An 18,142-nucleotide genomic window follows, 5' to 3' on the forward strand; every position below is an offset into this window, starting at 1 on the left:
TGTTTTGAAAAATCCTTGGATAAATTAGCTAGCCTTAATACTTCTTATCTAATTATGGGAGATTGTAATATTGACTTAATGAACCTTGTTTCTGCTGACCAGAATAGACTGGATAGTAACACTTTGAGGTTTTTAGAATGTCCGCTATCTCATGGATTATATCCTGTATGTCTTGTACCATCCAGAATAACCGATACGTCATATTCACTAATTGATAATATTTTTTCACCTGAAAGTTCTGTTAGTACATAGGTCATTCCTGATGATTCATCTGTTCACTGCATACTTATGGCTGATTCTTTGCTATATTTCCCATACAATGAAAAGAAGTCAACAAAGCCCCCCTACTCTCTTACCCCCCTACCAAATATACTGAAAATACTTTAGCATAAAGAGCGAGGTATCCCCCCTCCCTTCTAAATCCCCCCAGCAAAATATACCAAAAATACTTTAGTGTAAAGAGCGAGGTATCCCCTCCCCTCCACTTAGTCCCCCTCCTTTCCAAATCCCCCCTAACCAAATATACTAAAAATACTTTAGCCTAAAGAGTGAGGTATCCCCCCTCCATTCTTAACTCCCCCCTTCAACCAAATACGCTAACAATACTTTAGCATAAAGAGCAAGGTATCCCCCCTCCACTTAGTAATCCTGGGGAGGGATTACAAAGTTTCCCCTAAAGCAACCCCAGGGCCCTAGAGCCATTTCAGGTGCCTCTGAGATTGCTTTTGGGAAAATTTGGGTCCCCTGGGAATGCTCTAGTGCCTATATAGTGATCCCAGACATCCCTGGAATCACTCTGTGTCCCAGAGTCAGTTTGTGTGTGTTTGCATATGTGTATGTTTGCATATGTGCGTTTGCATTTGTATGTGTTTGCATATTTGTGTGTTTGCATATGTGTGTGTTTGCATGTGTGTGTGTTTGCATATGTATGTGTTTGCAAATGTGTGGTTTTACATATGTGTATGTTTGCATATGTATGTGTTTGCATATGTGTGTGTTTACATAGATGTGTGTTGGCATATATATGTGTTTGTTTGCATATATGTGTTTTTCCATGTTTGTGTTTGCATATATTTTGTGTTCCATTTGTGTGTGTTTCCATATGTGTGTGTTTGCATGTGTGTGTTTTTGCATATGTATGTGTTTACAAATGTGTGGTTTTACATATGTGTGTGTTGACATATATATGTGTTTGCATATGCGTGTTTTTGCATATGTGTGTGTTTGCATATGTGTGTTTTTGCATAGGTTTGTGTTTGCATATGTTTTTGTTTCCATATGTGTGTGTTTGCATTTATGTGTGTTTTTGCATTTGTTTGTGTTTGCATATGTTTTTGTTTCCATATGTGTGTGTTTGCATGTGTGTGTGTTTGCCTATGTATGTGTTTGCAAATGTGTGGTTTTACATATGTGTATGTTTGCATATGTGTGTGTTGGCATATATATATATGTGTTTGCATATGTGTGTGTTTGCATAGGTTTGTGTTTGCATATGTTTTTTTTCATATGTGTGTGTTTGCATATGCTTTTGTTTCCATATGTGTGTGTCTGCATTTGTGTGTGTTTGCATGTGTGTGTGTTTGCATATGCATGTGTTTGCAAATGTGTGGTTTCCATATGTGTGTGTTTGCATTTATGTGTCTTTGCATTTGTGTGTGTTTGCATATGTGTGTGTTTGCATGTGTGTGTGTTTGCATATGCATGTGTTTGCAGATGTCTGTTTTTACATATGTGTGTTTGTGTATGTTTGTGCTTGCATATGTAAACAATTTTTGTTCTCTGGTGACATTTGTGCTCCTTCCTAAGTGGCTGGCACTCTAGGTTGAGAATCCTTTATCCAAAGGGCACAGGTTTAATTCCTGGCATTAGCAGTTTATTTGGTTTGGGACCAAGGTCATTGATGTGACTCTGTAAGTTGATCCAGAATTGGCCAAACCTTAAAAGGTTACCTAGAGAAATCTGGGGTCAGTAAGCAGGAAGGGCATGCAGAAGCATAGGATGACTGGCCCCTAGCTTCCTATTGCACTTCCTGGCTAAAGGACCACTTGGTCCTTTAATGGGGTTCTGACTTAGCCATAGGAGCTTTCTTTGAAACCCATTAAATATAAGTACAAAGGATGAAATGCCAGTAAGGTGGTCCTTCCTTTTCAATGAATTGTTGATGTATAGACAAAAGTGTAGGTCCTAGGACTTTAAAGTATTAAAACCTACTTATGTCCATTCATTTTCTTTTAAACAGACAGGAGTTCTATGTTTCCTAGCTTCAATATATTTATATGCAATTTTGAGACCAGGGTTACAAAGTAGGTCAAAACTTGCAAATGGAACTGTGGTATGACTAATTAATTTGTATAAAATGTATATCAACTTAAAGATTAAAAAAAATCATGTAGAAAACAACCAAAACAAATAAATAAAAGTGTCCCTTTACAACCATTTAATGAAGTGTCACAAACGCAGATCACCCCTAAGATTGAAATGAACAAAGCTTCAATTATGAATCTGTTTTCTTTAAACAGACTGAAGGGGCAAACCTCCAAGGTATGAGAAATTATATCTCACTTCCGGTCACTTTCCTTTTCAGTTGGAACTTTCTTTGGATTTTTTCAACCAAGTAAAAACGGTAGGGACAGGATTGGGTATAAGTGACCTTCTACTTAGCCTACATACCCAGGGGAAAATCATATTCAAATATACCATCAATGCTTGACAATAGGGGACGTGCCTAGCTAAGAAAAAATAATTAATTCCCGCAAATTATAGTGCAGAAATTACTAGATCTAGTCCGTGGTATAATCAAAAGTTTTCATTGGTAATAAAAGCTTTTTTATTTTATTAGATTTTTTGCGGCCCTCCACCAATCCCCTCTTTTCTTAACTCCCCCCAACCAAATACACTAAAAATACTTTAGCGTAGAGAGCGAGGTATCCCCCCTCCACTTAGACCCCTCCTTTCTAAACCCCCAAACAAATATACAAAAATACTTTAGCGTAAAGAGCGAGGTGTCCCCACCCTCCACTAACCCCCCTCCTTATTTAACCTCCCCCCAACAAAATATACTAAAAATTCTTTAGGGTAAAGAACGAGGTATCCCCCCTCCACTTAGCCCCCTCCTTTCTAAACCCCCCCCCTAACCAACTATACTAAAAATACTTTAGCGTAAAGAGTGAGGTATCTTCACCCTCAACTAAGCCCCCTACTTTATCAACCCCCCCCCCCCAAACCAAATATACTAGAAACACTTTAGCGTAAAGAGCGAGGTATCCCCACCCTCCACTAATCCCCCTCCTTTTTTAACCTCCCTTCAACCAAATACACTAAAAATACTTTAGCGTAAAGAGCGAGGTATGCCCCTCCTCAACTAAGCCCCCCTACTTTCTCAACCCCCCAACCAAATATACTAAAAATACTTTAGCGTAAAGAACGAGGTATCCCCCCTTCACTTAGACCCCTCCTTTCTAAATCCCCCCAACAAAATATACTAAAAATACTTTAGGGTAAAGAGTGAGGTATCCCCACCCTCCACTAATCCCCCTCCTTGCTTAACCTCCCCCAACCAAATACACTAAAAATACTTTAGCATAAAGAGCGAGGTATCCCCTCCCCTTCATTTAGTCCCCCTCCTTTCTAAATCCCACCTTAACCAAATATACTAAAAATACTTTAGCCTAAAGAGTGAGGTATCCCCCCTCCATTCTTAACCCCCATTCAACCAAATACACTAACAATACTTTAGGCCTAAAGAGCGTGGTATCCCTCTTCCACTTAGTAATCCCGGGGATGGATTCCCCCCCCCCCCACACCCATCCCTCAAATTATTCCCCCTCCCTCCAATCAATCAATTTTTCTTGGTATACTAGCAAATTATGTACCATTCTAACTTACTTTTTATGCTGTATACATTTTTTTATTCATTTGTTTGCCATGACATTTTCTAAGCAGTATCTTCATTTTGTCTTTATCTCTCAAGACTTTCCCTTTTAGCAACTGAAACGTCAATTTGAAGCCTTATGGGGCAGCAATGGCTCTAGAGGATCTTAGTTCCCATGCCTTAAATCACCTTTCAAGCCGCCTTTCCCAGGAGAAGGAAGATATCAAGATATCCCAGCCTATTCCAGGAAGAGGAAGTATCGGATATGCATATTTAACAGATTAAAACCAAAAGTAGTCCAAGCCGCCAACTTGTATTCAGAATAATTAAGTAAGACCAATCAAAATTTCGTCGGCGACCTAGATAAATTTTCAACCAATCACTGCTAATATTCCTATCTATACTTCAAGTATACCAGAACTATGGGCAGGTTCACACGCTAAATCGCAGAATTTTGCTTCCCATTTATAGTGGAGCCCAGAATTTTAAAGTTTCAATTGATTTCTGATCTTTGTTAAATAAGGTTTATTTTATAATAGTATCTAGCACCAGGGAAGCTATATGAAAAATGGAGAAGGCATTTTCTAATTAGGAAATGACATCCATGTAGGTTCATATAGTCAAACCTGAGCAGGAATATAGGAACCACAAGTACCAGGAACTTTTCGGTACTTTCGGCAATATAGCTAGGGTGTATAACATAAACATAGTTCCCCTAGGTAATCCTATAAATTGTACCACAAACTTACAGCCTATTACAATATCCGACGCATAAATTGTTTAATTTAAAAAAAGATTTAATTAAAAAAAACACGAGTCGATACGTATAAGCTGGAATTGCCTTTTGTCAAAATTTCAGTTTAATTGGACTACAAATTCTCAGCCTATTTATTACAAAATGCATGGCCTACAAAAGTTTTTATTGGTTATAAAAGCTTTTTTTTTTATTTTATTAGATTTTTTTTGTGGCCCTGAAAAGGGCGTGGGACCTTTTTTTGGTGTAACAATGAAATATATGTGATAATTCAAATTAACGGGTGACAAAATGCATTAGACTTGTATAATTTGCGCCATATATTTGCACATTAGGCAGTTGTTGCACATTAGGCAGCTGTCCTAATATTTTACCGTGCTATTACACAATTACTTCTTTGGGATACTAAACTGTTTGTTTAAAGAAATATTCAAATATATTATATTAGGGGATCCCTCCCCCTCTCGTCAATACCATAATATAAAGGGGATCATCCGCTTGTCAATACCTTGCTATTTACGCTAATGTTTAAGTTAAAACTTTCACACAAATTTCAATTTTTACAATAACCGACGGACTATTTTATAAAAATTTAAATTTTTTTAACAAAAGTTTTTATTGGAAATAAAAGCTTTTTTTATTTTATTAGGTTTTTTGTGGCCCTGAAAAGGGGTGTGGGACCTTTTTTTGGTGTAACAATGAAATATATGTGATAATTCAAATTAAGGGGTGACAAAATGCATTGGACTTGTATAATTTGCGCCATATATTAACACATTAGGCAGGTGGGGGTTAAGTTAGAGGCTGTGTCCTAATACTTTACCTTGCTATTACACAAATAATTCTTTGGGATGTTAAACTGTTTGTTTAAAGAAATATACAAATATACCATCAATGCTTGACAAAAGGTGACATGCTTAGCTAAAAAAATAAATAAAATAATTCCTGCAAAATATAGTGCAGAAATTACCAGATCTAGTCCGTTTACTTCATTGTAATGTTCTTCTCGTCCCTGCACAAATTTCAGTCTATTACAATAGCCGACAAAGCTGGAATTGCCTTCTCTCAAAATTTCAGTTTAATTGGCCTACAAATTCTCAGCCTATTTATTACAAAAGCCGAAGCATTATATTACAAAAATGTGCCCTAACCGAAAAATGGTCAAACCCTCCAATTTTTTTGTCATTTAAAAAGGCCACTAGAGTTTTTAATTAAAAAAAAGTTTTATTGGTAATCAAAATACTTAACATACGAATTAACCTATATTAGGAGATCCCTCCCCCCTCTCGTCAATACCATAATATAAAGGGGATCATCCGCTTGTCAATACCTTGCTATTTACGCTAAAGTTTAAGTTAAAAATTTCACACAAATTTCAATTTTTTACAATAACCGACGGACTATTTTAGAAAAATTTTAATTTTTTTTTACAAAAGTTTTTATTGGTAATTAAAGCTTTTTTATTTTACTAGGTTTTTTTTATGTGACCCTGAGAAGGATATGGGGCCTTTTTTTGGTGTAACAATGAAATATATGTGATAATTCAAATTAACGGGTGACAAAATGCATTGGACTTGTATAATTTGCGCCTTATATTTTGCACATTAGGCAGGTAGGGGTTAGGTTAGTGAGGTATCCCGGGGAGGGATTACCCCCCATCCCTCAAATTATTCCCCCTCCCCCAATCAATCTATTAATCAATCTATCAATCAATCTATTACAATAACCGATAGAGCTGGAATTGCCTACTCTCAAAATTTCAGTTTAATTTGCCTACAAATTCACAACAATACAAGGTTTTTTTGTGGCCCTGAGAAGGATATGGGGCATTTTTTTTGGTGTAACAATGAAATATATGTGATAATTCAAATTAACGGGTGACAAAATGCATTGGACTTGTATAGTTTGCGCCTTATATTTTGCACATTAGGCAGGTAGGGGTTAGGTTAGTGAGGTATCCCGGGGAGGGATTACCCCCCATCCCTCAAATTATTCCCCCTACCCCCAATCAATCTATTAATCAATCTATCAATCAATCTATTACAATAGCCGACAGAGCTGGAATTGCCTACTCTCAAAATTTCAGTTTAATTGGCCTACAAATTCACAACAATACAAGGTTTTTTTTGTAGCCCTGAGAAGGGTGTGGGGCCTTTTTTTGGAGTTACAATGAAATATATGTGTCAGGAAGAAAGGTATATGATATGCTAGTATACCAAGGAAAATTGATTGTTTGGGGGGAGGGGGAATAATTTGAGGGATGGGGTGTAATCCCTCCCCGGGATACCTCGTTCTTTACGCTAAAATATCTTTAGTATATTTGACTGGGGGGAGGACTAAGAAAGGAGGGGGCGAAGAAAGGGGAGAAATTTCCTTACTACTGCAACCCCTTTCCTTGAAATTCTCTTCTCCCAAGACAAATTCTTCTATTGAAAGATTATACCACGTAGCCTCCTCTTGAACTTCCTCCCCCCAACTAAATATACTAAAAATACTTCTGGTAATTTACTAGGTTCTCACGCTATTATTCCATTATATTTTATTATATTGAAATGATTATATTCCATTATATTGATACGATTATATTCCATTATATTAAAAGCTATTTTTCATTTGAGTTTAATTGGCAAAATTATATCTTAGTGTTACTAATTCGGACGCAGAATTAAAAATTTATATATCCACACGGCTAGCTGGAGGGTTAAGCAATATATTTTGTGAGCCATATATTTAGCACTTGTTACTGACACTATTTTTCCCTTTTAGATGACCATAACGATTAAAAATATTGTTTGCCAAGAATCCTCTGAAACGACCTTGCCTGCCCCTGGACTGTCTCTGCCCGGCCCTGAAATGACCTTGCCTGCCCCTGGACCGACCTTGTCTGCCCCTGGACCGACCTTGTCTGCTCCTGGACCGACCCTGTCTGCCCCTGGACCGACCTTGTCTGCTCCTGGACCGACCCTGTCTGCCCCTGGACCGACCTTGCCTGCCCCTGGACCGACCTTGGCCGCTACTGAACCTGCCTTGTCAACAACTGAACTGACCTCGCCTGCCCCTGGACCTGCCTTGATCGCAAACGAATCGTCGTTGGCACCCCAACACACACATACAGCCACACATGCCAACATACATACACAGCCATGCATGCACACAACCACACTTGCACACATGCATGCACACACACACTACCAAAGCCAAAAATGCACAGCCACAGATGGACACATACCGAATTAGCCTACCCCCCAGCCGTCATTGACCGCGCCCGGAATTAACCCCCAGAAATCTCTCACGATCCATGGAGAAGAAAAACAGGAGAAGAAAAAGAAGTGCCGCAATTGCTGGAAGATGTGTCCATTTTGCCACAGGACATTTGAATACCTAGAAAAACACTTCATGGCAAAAAAAGGACCTTGTAGCAGAAAACCTAATGGGGAATTGTGGACAGTAGCAGGGGCAAAACAACTGCACAATCAAGCCAAAGATGACCTTGAAGAAAAAGAAAGATATAAGTCTTACTTTTATGCGTCGCAAGTACGAACTGCAATAGAAGACTCGAAAACGCTCTATAAATTCTGCGATGCATTGACGAAGATGAGTGGGTTGTACTTCGACACAAGCGATGAACTGGACTGGCCAATTTCGTTGACTACAACTTCACAGACTGGTCTTGACTCCGTGACTACAACTTTCCACGGACCAGCCATTCTTGAAGCTCCATCATCAGCCCAGGAAAAGACATCAACTTCAGCAATTCCAGAAGCTTCGTCACCTGCATCGAATAGAGATATTTTCTCCAGCGAGCTTCTGGTGGAGCCTTCTCGACCCCTTCAGGAAGCTCAGCAGGAAAATATCGATTCAGACCCAGAAGACATAATCCATAGTGAGGAGGGGGGTAGCCTCTATTCCCCAGAAGGCTCTCTACATGATTTTTCGGACTCCGAGTCTGAGCCGGAAAACCCATCGGAGCTGTTAAGAGCCTCCACGTCCTTCAAGAGCGAGTGGAATTGGCAGGATAATGTACGCAAAACATGATGAAGATGTGTTTGTACAGGGTGTACACCATGAACACAAAATCGGCAAAGGAAGCAAAAAAGATGACATACGGGGTTAAATTAATGGAGAATTTCAGGAAATGGGCTGCACTCTATGGAGACACAAAGTCAAAGAAGTTTCAAAATCAGTTTGGGTGTGCACAAAAAATCGTCTAATTTGTGCTGGAGGGCACAAATTACATACTGGGAGAACCTCCACTCCGCCAGCAGAGTGGAGCTATTCTTCTCAAGTTGGCGGAATGTGGAATGCAGGGAAGCTCAAGAAACGAATACGCCCAGGGCTCTCGGAAATTTGTCGATTACATCAGCAGCCGTGGTAGTGACGTACCGAAGAACCTGGATCTAACACACGTGACCTCCATCTTAAAGGCCCTGGGTCATTTGGATAGGAAGCACTCGTCACTTGCGACAACAGAAAAGAGACGTAAAGAGCACCAGCGGACTTTCGACCCCCACTCCTTCAATAACGATGACTATATAAAGCTGAAGGCAGGCGTCGAGGAGCTCATGGCTCCTGTGCTCGGGCGTCTGTCAAGGAATCGGCTTTTGGACGGCGATCTGCCACACTTGACGGCCTACCTGTGCTTCCTGGTGTCCTTTTTGTTCGGTTATCGGCCTGGCGTCCCAGAAAACATGACAGTGGAGGAGTTCATGAATCGGCAAGCAGTAAAGGAAGAAGAAATGTTTGTGGTCCTTGTAGAGAAGCACAAAACCGCCTCCTTTAAGTCCGCTGGTGTGGCACTCAGCCTCGAAGAAGAGAAGATTTTTCAGAATTACATGTCATTCGTTCGGCCGGCTCTGGTCAAGCCTGGTGCGCCGGAGTCGCCAAACTTTTTGTTGTCATCGACGGTAGGAAAGTTGGCAAACGTATCAAAAATTGTGCAGAGGGGTCTGGGGAAGATTTTTCCAAACGGCATGAGGCCGCGGTTAGTGTCCCCAACCAAGCAGCCATCCGCCACCTGATAACAAAAATAAATCGCAAAGCAACACACAAAACACAAGAAGAGCGGGATATGATGTTTGATTATCTTTGTCACTCGGGTAAGTTTCACTCGTTCTATATGATTTTCATAATCTAAATTTCCTTTTCAGGTGACTTCACCACTTAGCTTAGTTAAAAATTGATATTGAACCTATTATAAATTTGATTCAGGGAACAAGCTGCCATTTCATTGAGGTTCTTGGCCACTCATACTTCCTCCAGAAATGAACTAACTTGCAGAGCTGTCTTTCGTTAGAATGTCTACCTCTAGTTTGTAAAAACTTTTAATCTAAGTGTCTATGTCCTCCTGTACGATTTTTCTAACCATTCTGTCTTTTACAGAAATAACATCAAAGAAACACTACGAATCGTACGTGTTTCAGAGGATTGGAAAAAGCAGGAAGTTGCTGGAGAAATGTGCAGAAGAAGCGAAAAAGTGCTCAGCCTTAAAAGCGAAAGGGAATTCAGACGAAGAAGAGGACTCTAAGAAAAATCAAAGCAAAAACATGGACGAGCTAACAAGGAAAAAGATAGCCAAAGACGTAAGTTTTAGTTTAGATTTTGTGGTATAGATTTTTTAAAAAGTCTTATTTGGCCCTTTTCTTTCTTTCAGGCTCTCAACTTAACTTAGTATTTTTATTTATTTATTTGTTTTCTTTATTTCCCTCAGAAAATGATGAGTAAGCTACAATATAAATATAAAGAAAAGACAAAGAATAACGCTTACAATAAAAAAATATCAAATATTTATCAAACACTTAAAAAGAGAAAAAAAGATACAAAAACAATTCTAAATAATTTAGCCTGTAAATTATCAAGAGTCAGAACTGTTACTAAAAAGCGGAAATAAATTGTGGCCTAAGAGGATAATTTTCGCCTTGTCTTCAAATGTTTTATAATTTTTCTTTATACAGACTACAGGATCCAGCACTAAGATTTAAAACAATTTCAGAGTTACTAAAAGAAAGGGGCAAACCAAATAAAAATTTTTAAAATTTAAAATAAGATTCTATAATGGGCGAAAGATCAGAAGGTCTGAACTTACGGAAGAGGAGGGACGGGAACAATCTGAAAAGAGAAATATTCTTTTTTTAAATTAAAAATAAACTTAGACAGAATGGGATACAAAAAAGTTAGGGAAGGTGGAACGACCGACCCATTTCGGACAAGCCTATCAACTGTATGTAAAGGTATAATTGTATAGGAGGGAGAGATACAACTAGAATAAATAGGGCAGGAATATCATCAGCTCCATGCAGGTAGTGGGGGATACTTTTGTGCCCGTGATCCCCCTCCCCCTGATATGGCAAATGTTTTATTATTCCTGCTATAAATCCGCATACTCTCAATATAGTTGGATGCTTGTGGTTTGATTTTTTTTTTCTGAATTTTTGGGGTCTGAGCCCCATCTTCTTGTTCATCATATTAAGCATGTTTCGTCACGCTAAAAATCCTCAATCGTTTGTAAAAATTGTAGCAAGTGTTTATTGTTACGGCGGAAATCGGCCGATAGCAGCGACACATTCAAATTTTCTAATTCGTTCATCAGTAACCGCATTTGATAAAAATAAACCACTTCAGAAGTGAGTTAGTTATGAGAATGGAAACGAAAATTGACCCTTGATTATGTTGATTTGTATAATTTACTCAGAGAAGAGTGAGGGGACGGCTGCTGGAAAACAACCCCTCCTCTCGTCCCCAATAATACCTTGAAAAGGTTCTACAGAACACACACACATACTTATTTTAATTGTAGCTTGGCAAAACTTTTGTTTGAGTAGAATGAAATGCAAAATGATAAGGCTAAGTTCATTTGAGAAAAATGAAAACTTCAACTACCATGTCCCTATAGTTGAGCTTGGTTTACGAGGTTAAGGAACTGAAGGTTTTCCATAGCCTTTTTTAAGCTCACAAGTGTCGAAGGCTCACTGAAGATATTTTAGTTATTGTCACAGTTGAGTCTGTGGCATGCTATTTATTGCTCTATTTTTTACAAATCAGAAATAAAAAAGTTATCAAGGCAAATTAGTTATTTAGGGCAACAATTTCCTCTCATTGGGCAGCGCCATTTTAAAAGTGACAGCATTCATCTACGTTTTCCCTGCTTCTAGTCTAGAAATACCTTAAGTGTGTAGTGATATATATTGGGGGGGGGGTTCCCTCCTAGATTTTTCCACTCCCTCCACTTTGATTTTGAATAATTATCTTTTTGATTTTTTCATTGAAAAAAAACTCTTTTTTTGGTATTTTTATTGAAAAATTGGTAAAAAAAAACAATTGTCCCTCCTTTGATTTTGATACACATTTTGACTTCCCTTAAAATTTTCCTAGATTGGCCTAAATGTTATTGAAATTTTAAGGTTTTCCAGGGTTCGACCAATAGAGGGAGGATTTTTAGGGGTATAGACTAAGCCAGAGAATTTTTTAGGGGTATTTTTCTTTAGGCCCTAAAAGGAGCATTTCATGGTCTTAACTAGGAGAAACCACCTTGCTACAAATTTTGAGAAATATCACGAATCAGTTTATTTGAGCTATTTTTGTAAACATACCTTGAATAGACTGCGAACCGATAACTATTTTTTTTTAAATCTGTTTTTTCATTTTTTTTGGGTTTCTTAAAATTTACTCGGTTTTTCTCCTGTTTCCCAACTAGATATGTGCAGCTTTGTCATTTGGAAAAAGAATTTGAGTGGTACTTCTTCACAAAAGAGGGAATTCTAAACTTCTCGTTTAGAATTTTCGGCTTTGGAGCTTCCAGTAGCACCCTTGTCACGCTTTCTAGCCTTTCCTCTCTATAAATGACACTAAAAATTGCCGTTGTTGGTGTCATATGACATTTTACGATGAAGCTTTTAAGACGAACCTATAAAAGAACATAGATATGACCAGTGGCTTACAAGTGATCAAACATCTCTTGGGGTAGCCTGCTAGTCCTAGTGGAAAAAAAAAGAAAAAAGGGAGACACATCACTGTCACCCTTGCAAAAGAGAGTTTCCTTGTTTTCAAGATGGGAGGCTAAATATTCTTCTTCGTGGGTTTTAGACATTGAAAAATTTAATTTCACCTTAAAATTTGTATATCCTCGTATTCTGGTTCTCTTCTTGCAAAAAGTAATGTTTTGTAGCATAAAATGGGACTCGGCTGTTGTCTTTGCATCTGACAATGAGTTGTTCTTTGATTGTTGCCATCTTTGTATATTTTAGTACATGAATGGGGTTTTTATTTCACTCTAAATGAATGTTTTGTAATTAGAGAGGAGCTTCTAACCCATCCGATCATATGTTGTACTACAGCACAAATATAATTTCTAAATGAAGAAAGTTAGGTGGGAATCTGGAAGACCTCTCAAGTATGTTTCGAAACATTGGACCTAGGAATGCACTTTTTGAGCCTTTAAATGCTTCTATCCCCCCTAATAAACGCTGTGCAACTGTGCAATACTGTTTAACTATTAGTGCTCCCACAAACACTTTGTGTAAAATCATGGGTCATTTTGTATGGATTGGATATATGGATAGGGACAAATGCGCTACCCCATGGCGGTGCTAGGTACCCTCCTTACCCGTGGAAAATTCCTTTGCTGCTGAAAAATTCTCCCTGGCAATTTCCCTGTAAAATATCTCCGTATGTAAAACTGGGCATTCGAAAGGAAAGAAAGATGAATAAAAAATTCTGTATATTAATTCAGGAAATTTCTCCCCATGGAAATCACCCCTGAGTAGAAAGCTCCCCCGCAAAATTGTTGTATAACAATGAAATATATGTGATAATTCAAATTAACGGGTGACAAAATGCATTGGACTTGTATAATTTGCGCCATATATTTGCACTTCAGGCAGTTGTTGCACATTAGGTAGCTGTCCTAATATTTTACCTTGCTATTACACAAATATTTCTTTGGGATGTTAATCTGTTGGTTTAAAGAAATATTCAAATGTATTTCTATATATATATATATATATATATATATATATATATATATATATATATATATATATATATATATATATATATATATATATATATATATATATATATATATATACACATATATATATATATATATATATATATATATATATATATATATATATATATATATATATATATATATATATATATATATATATATATATATATATATATATATATATATATATATATATATATATATATATATATTCTATGTGTTTTTAGCCTAGCTAAAAAAATAAAATAATTACTTCCTGCAAAATATAGTGTAGAAACTACCAGATCTAGTCCATGGTATAATCAAAAGTTTTTATCGGTAATAAAAGCTTTTTTATTTTATTAGGTTTTTTTTGGGGCCCTTCACCATCCGCCAATCCCCTTCCTTTTTTAACCCTTCCCCCAACCAAATACACTAAAAACACTTTAGCGTAAAGAGTGAGGTATCCCCTTCCATCCTCAACTAAGCCCCCCAACCAAATATACTAGAAATACTTTAGCTTAAAGAGCGAAGTATCCCCCTTTCTGCCCCCCCCCCAAACCAAATATGCTTAAAATACTTTAGCGTAAAGAGTGAGGTATCCCTACCCTCCACTAATCCCTCTCCTTTCTTAACCTACCCCCAACCAAATACAAGTACCACCAATGCTTGACAATAGGGGACATGCCTAGCTAAAAAAAAAATCCCTGCAAAATTTAGTGCAGAAATTACCAGATCTAGTCCGTGGTATAATCAAAAGTTTTTATTGGTAATAAAAGCTTTTTTATTTGATTAGGTTTTTTGTGGACCTCCACTTATCCCCCTCCTTTCTCAACTGCCCCCCTCAAACCAAATACACTAAAAATACTTTAGCGTAAAGAGCGAGGTATCCCCTCCACTTACTCCCCCTCTTTTCTAAACCTTCCCCCCAATCAAATATGTTGAAAATACTTTAGCGAAAAGAGCGAGGTATACCCCCTCCATTTTTTACCCTCCCTCCAACCAAATACACTAATAATATTTTAGTGTAAAGAGCGAGGTACCCCCCTCCACTTAGCCCCCTCCTTTTTAACCCCCCCCCCCCCCAACCAAATATACTAAAAATGCTTTAGCGAAAAGAACGAGGTATCCCCCCCTCCATTCTTTACCCTCCCTCCAACCAAATACACTAATAATATTTTAGTGTAAAGAGCGAGGTAGCCCCCTCCTTTCTTAACCCCCCCCCCCAAACCAAATATACTAAAAATGCTTTAGCGTAAAGAGCCAGGTATCCCCAACCTCCACCAATCCACCTCCTTGCTTAACCCTCCCCCAACCAAATACACTAAGATTACTTTAGCGTAAAGAGCGAGGTATCCTACTACTGCTACTACTGACCCACTACTACTACTACTACTACTACTACAATATCTTAGAAAAATTGGAGATGCCTTCTCTCAAAATTTAAGTTTAATTGACCTGCAAGTTCTCAGCCTATTTATTACAAAAACCATGCGAAAAACCGACTAGCTGCTGTGTAGTACAACTAGACATTGAAGTTTAAAACATGAACAAAAAAACTTTTTTCTTTAGGCTTGTACTCTTAGAAATGAGTTCCAGGAGACATATAGAATCATAGGAAAGAATCTGGAACACTTGCGAGCTTTCTTAGTATTTGAAATAGTATTTTTCGACTTTTGGATCGTGAGAACTGGCTTATTTTTCAAGTATACTTGTAAAACGTGTGAGAACTCGGTCGTTTTTCGAATATACTGGAAAAATATTGTGATAACCTGGTAAATTACCAGTTAAACACGGTTCTTTTTGCAATTAAATTTGAAAATATCTGGTTTGGATCCTAAATCCTCATATTTTGTGTCAGACTGTCAACAGCTATTCCTGTTGGTGTTTAATGTCATACTATAACTCTTTACTAAGTGTTGCGTTCTTCCGGGTCCTTAATATTTTTATATTTTTTGAAGTTATAACCATGCGAAAAACCGACTAGCTGCTGTGTAGTGCAACTAGACATTGAAGTTTAAAACATGAACAAAAAAAAAGTTTTTTCTTTAGGCTTGTACTCTTAGAATTGAGTTCCAGGAGACATATAGAATCATAGGAAAGAATCTGGAACAGTGAGTTTTCTTAGTATTTGAAATAGTATTTTTCAACTTTTGAATCGTGAGAACTTGCTTATTTTTCAAGTATATGTAAAACAGTGTGAGAACTCGGTCATTTTTCGAATATACTGGAAAAATATTGTGAGAACCTAGTAAATTACCAGTTAAACACGGTGCTTTTTGCAAGTACATTTTAAAAATATCTGGTTTTGATCTTAAATCCTCATATTTTGTACCTGACTGTCAGCAGCTATTCCTGTTGGTGTTTATGTCATATAATGACTCTTTACTAAGTGTTGTGTTATTCTGGATCCTTAAAATAATCTGTATTTTTTTATTTTTCAAATTATCCCCCACCCTCCCTTCTATCTCTCACCCCTTAAGCCAAATATACTGAAAATAGTTTAGCTTAAAGAGCGAGGTTAATTAAGTTCTAATGCTGTGCCTTACATTCAGTTTGAAAAAAACTTTTCTTATTTATTTTTTCATTGATTTTTAAAATAATACTAGAAAATCCTGCAACCCCTTTCTCTTCTCCCAAGACAAATTCCTCTATTGAAAGATTATACCATGTAGCCTCCCCTTGAACTTCCTCCCCCCCCCCCAAAAAAAATATACTAAAAATACTTAAGCTTTTTTTCTTTATTTTTTTTTAAGAAAAAAGAGAACCTGGTAATTTACTAGGTTCTCATGCTATTATTCCATTATATTTTATTATATTGAAATGATTATATTCCATTATATTGATATGATTGTATTGCATTATATTAAAAGCTATTTTTCATTTGAGTTTAATTGGCACAACTATATCTTAGTGTGTTACTAATTCGGATGCAGAATTAAAAATTTATTTATCCACACGACTAGCTGGAGGATTAAGCCATATATTTTGTGAGCCATATATCAAGTACTTGTTACTGACACTATTTTCCCCTTCTAGATGACCAGAACGATTAAAAATATTGTTTGCCAAAAATCCTCCCAAACGACCTTGCCTGCCCCTGGACTGTCTCTGCCTGGCCCTGAAATGACTTTATCTGCCCCTGGACCGACCTTGTCTGCCCCTGGACCGACCTTGCCTGCCCGTCTACTTTGTGCTGGAGGGCACAAATTACAAGTGGGAGAATAGCTCCAGCAGAGTGGAGCTATTCTTCGCAAAGTTGGCGGAATGTGGAATGCAGGGAAGCTCAAGAAACAAATACTCCCAGGGCTTTCGGAAATTTGTCGATTACATCAGCAGCCGTGGTAGTGACGGACCGAAGAACCTGGATCTAACACATGTGACCTCCTTCGTAAAGGCCCTGGGTCATTTGGATAGAAGGCACTCGTCACTTGCGACAACAGAAAAGAGGCGTAAGGAGCACCGGGCTTTCGCCCCCCACTCCTTCAATAACGATGACTATATAAAGCTGAAGGCAGGCGTCGAGCAGTTCATGGCTCCTTTGCTCCAGCGTCTGTCAAGGAATCGGCTTTGGACGGCGATCTACCACACTTGACGGCCTTCCTGTGCTTTCTGGTGTCCTTTTTGTTCGGTCATCGGCCTGGCGTCCCAGAAAACATGACAGTGGAGGAGTTCATAAATCGGCAAGCAGTAAAGGAAGAAGAAATGTTTGTGGTCCTTGTAGAGAAGCCCAAAACCGCCTCCTTAAAGTCCGCTGGTGTGGCACTCAGCCTCGACGAAGAGAAGATTTTTCAGAATTACATGTCATTCGTTCGGCCGGCTCTGGTCAAGCCTGGTGTGCCGGAGCCGCCAAACTTTTGTTGTCATTGACGGGTGGAAAGTTGGCAAACGTATCAAAAATTGTGCAGAGGTTTCTGGGGAAGATTTTCCCAAACGGCATGAGGCCGGGGGCTAGTGTCCTCAACCAAGCAACCATCCGCCACTTGATAACAACAATAAATCGCAAAGCAACACATAAAACACAAGAAGAGCGGGATATGATGTTTGATTATCTTTGTCACTCGGGTAAGTTTCAGTCATTCTTTATGATTTTCATAATTTAAATTTCCTTTCCAGGTGACCTCACCACTTTCGCCTTGTCTTCAAATGTTTTATAATTTTTCTTTATACAGACTACAGGATCCTGTACTAAGATTTAATACGATCTCAGTGTTACTAAAAGAAAGGGGGACACCAAGCAAAAATGTTTTAAATTTAAAATAAGATGCTTTAATGGGCGAAAGATCAGAAGGTCTGAAATTACGGAAGAGGAGGTATGGGAACAATACGTGAGGCAGAGCAAGAGCGCTATACATACGACCAAGGACGTCCCGACGATATAGACCCAGAAAACGAATTAAAAGACCAAATGCCTTGCGTAGTTTCATCTGAACATGCTGAACCAGGCCTGGTTTGAAATCTCTTTTCGAAGTAACATGAGATAATCCCTAATAAGTTTCTATTGGCGACGACTGGAAAATAGCACCATTGC

General features: G+C 38.0%; 3 protein-coding genes across 8 annotated transcripts in view; 2 read left to right on the forward strand and 1 right to left on the reverse strand.

Annotated features, from left to right (window-relative positions):
- LOC136029500 (enolase-phosphatase E1-like) overlaps nucleotides 1-18,142 on the reverse strand; it is a 539,221-nt gene that overhangs the window by 322,607 nt on the left and 198,472 nt on the right. The gene's annotated exons all lie outside the window — the stretch shown is intronic.
- LOC136029495 (uncharacterized) overlaps nucleotides 1-18,142 on the forward strand; it is a 20,623-nt gene continuing 2,481 nt past the window's right edge. For 2 of the 3 annotated variants that reach the window (XM_065707931.1, XM_065707932.1), the window contains exons 1-2: nucleotides 1-10,204; nucleotides 16,651-17,676. In XM_065707931.1, the coding sequence (XP_065564003.1) occupies nucleotides 7,974-8,660 (687 nt within the window). In that variant the 5' untranslated portion in view covers nucleotides 1-7,973 and the 3' untranslated portion in view covers nucleotides 8,661-10,204; nucleotides 16,651-17,676. The remainder of the gene's footprint in view (nucleotides 10,205-16,650; nucleotides 17,677-18,142) is intronic. The other variant, XM_065707933.1, reaches the window with a different exon arrangement.
- The window catches only part of LOC136028654 (eukaryotic translation initiation factor 5-like), an 11,142-nt gene continuing 9,885 nt past the window's right edge, over nucleotides 16,886-18,142 (forward strand). Inside the window, exons 1-2 of the mRNA XM_065706479.1 lie at nucleotides 16,886-17,031; nucleotides 17,162-17,521. Coding sequence (XP_065562551.1) covers nucleotides 16,886-17,031; nucleotides 17,162-17,521 — 506 coding nt within the window. The remainder of the gene's footprint in view (nucleotides 17,032-17,161; nucleotides 17,522-18,142) is intronic.

Source organism: Artemia franciscana, chromosome 7 (genome assembly GCF_032884065.1).
Source record: "Artemia franciscana chromosome 7, ASM3288406v1, whole genome shotgun sequence".
NCBI classification, from domain to species: domain Eukaryota; kingdom Metazoa; phylum Arthropoda; class Branchiopoda; order Anostraca; family Artemiidae; genus Artemia; species Artemia franciscana.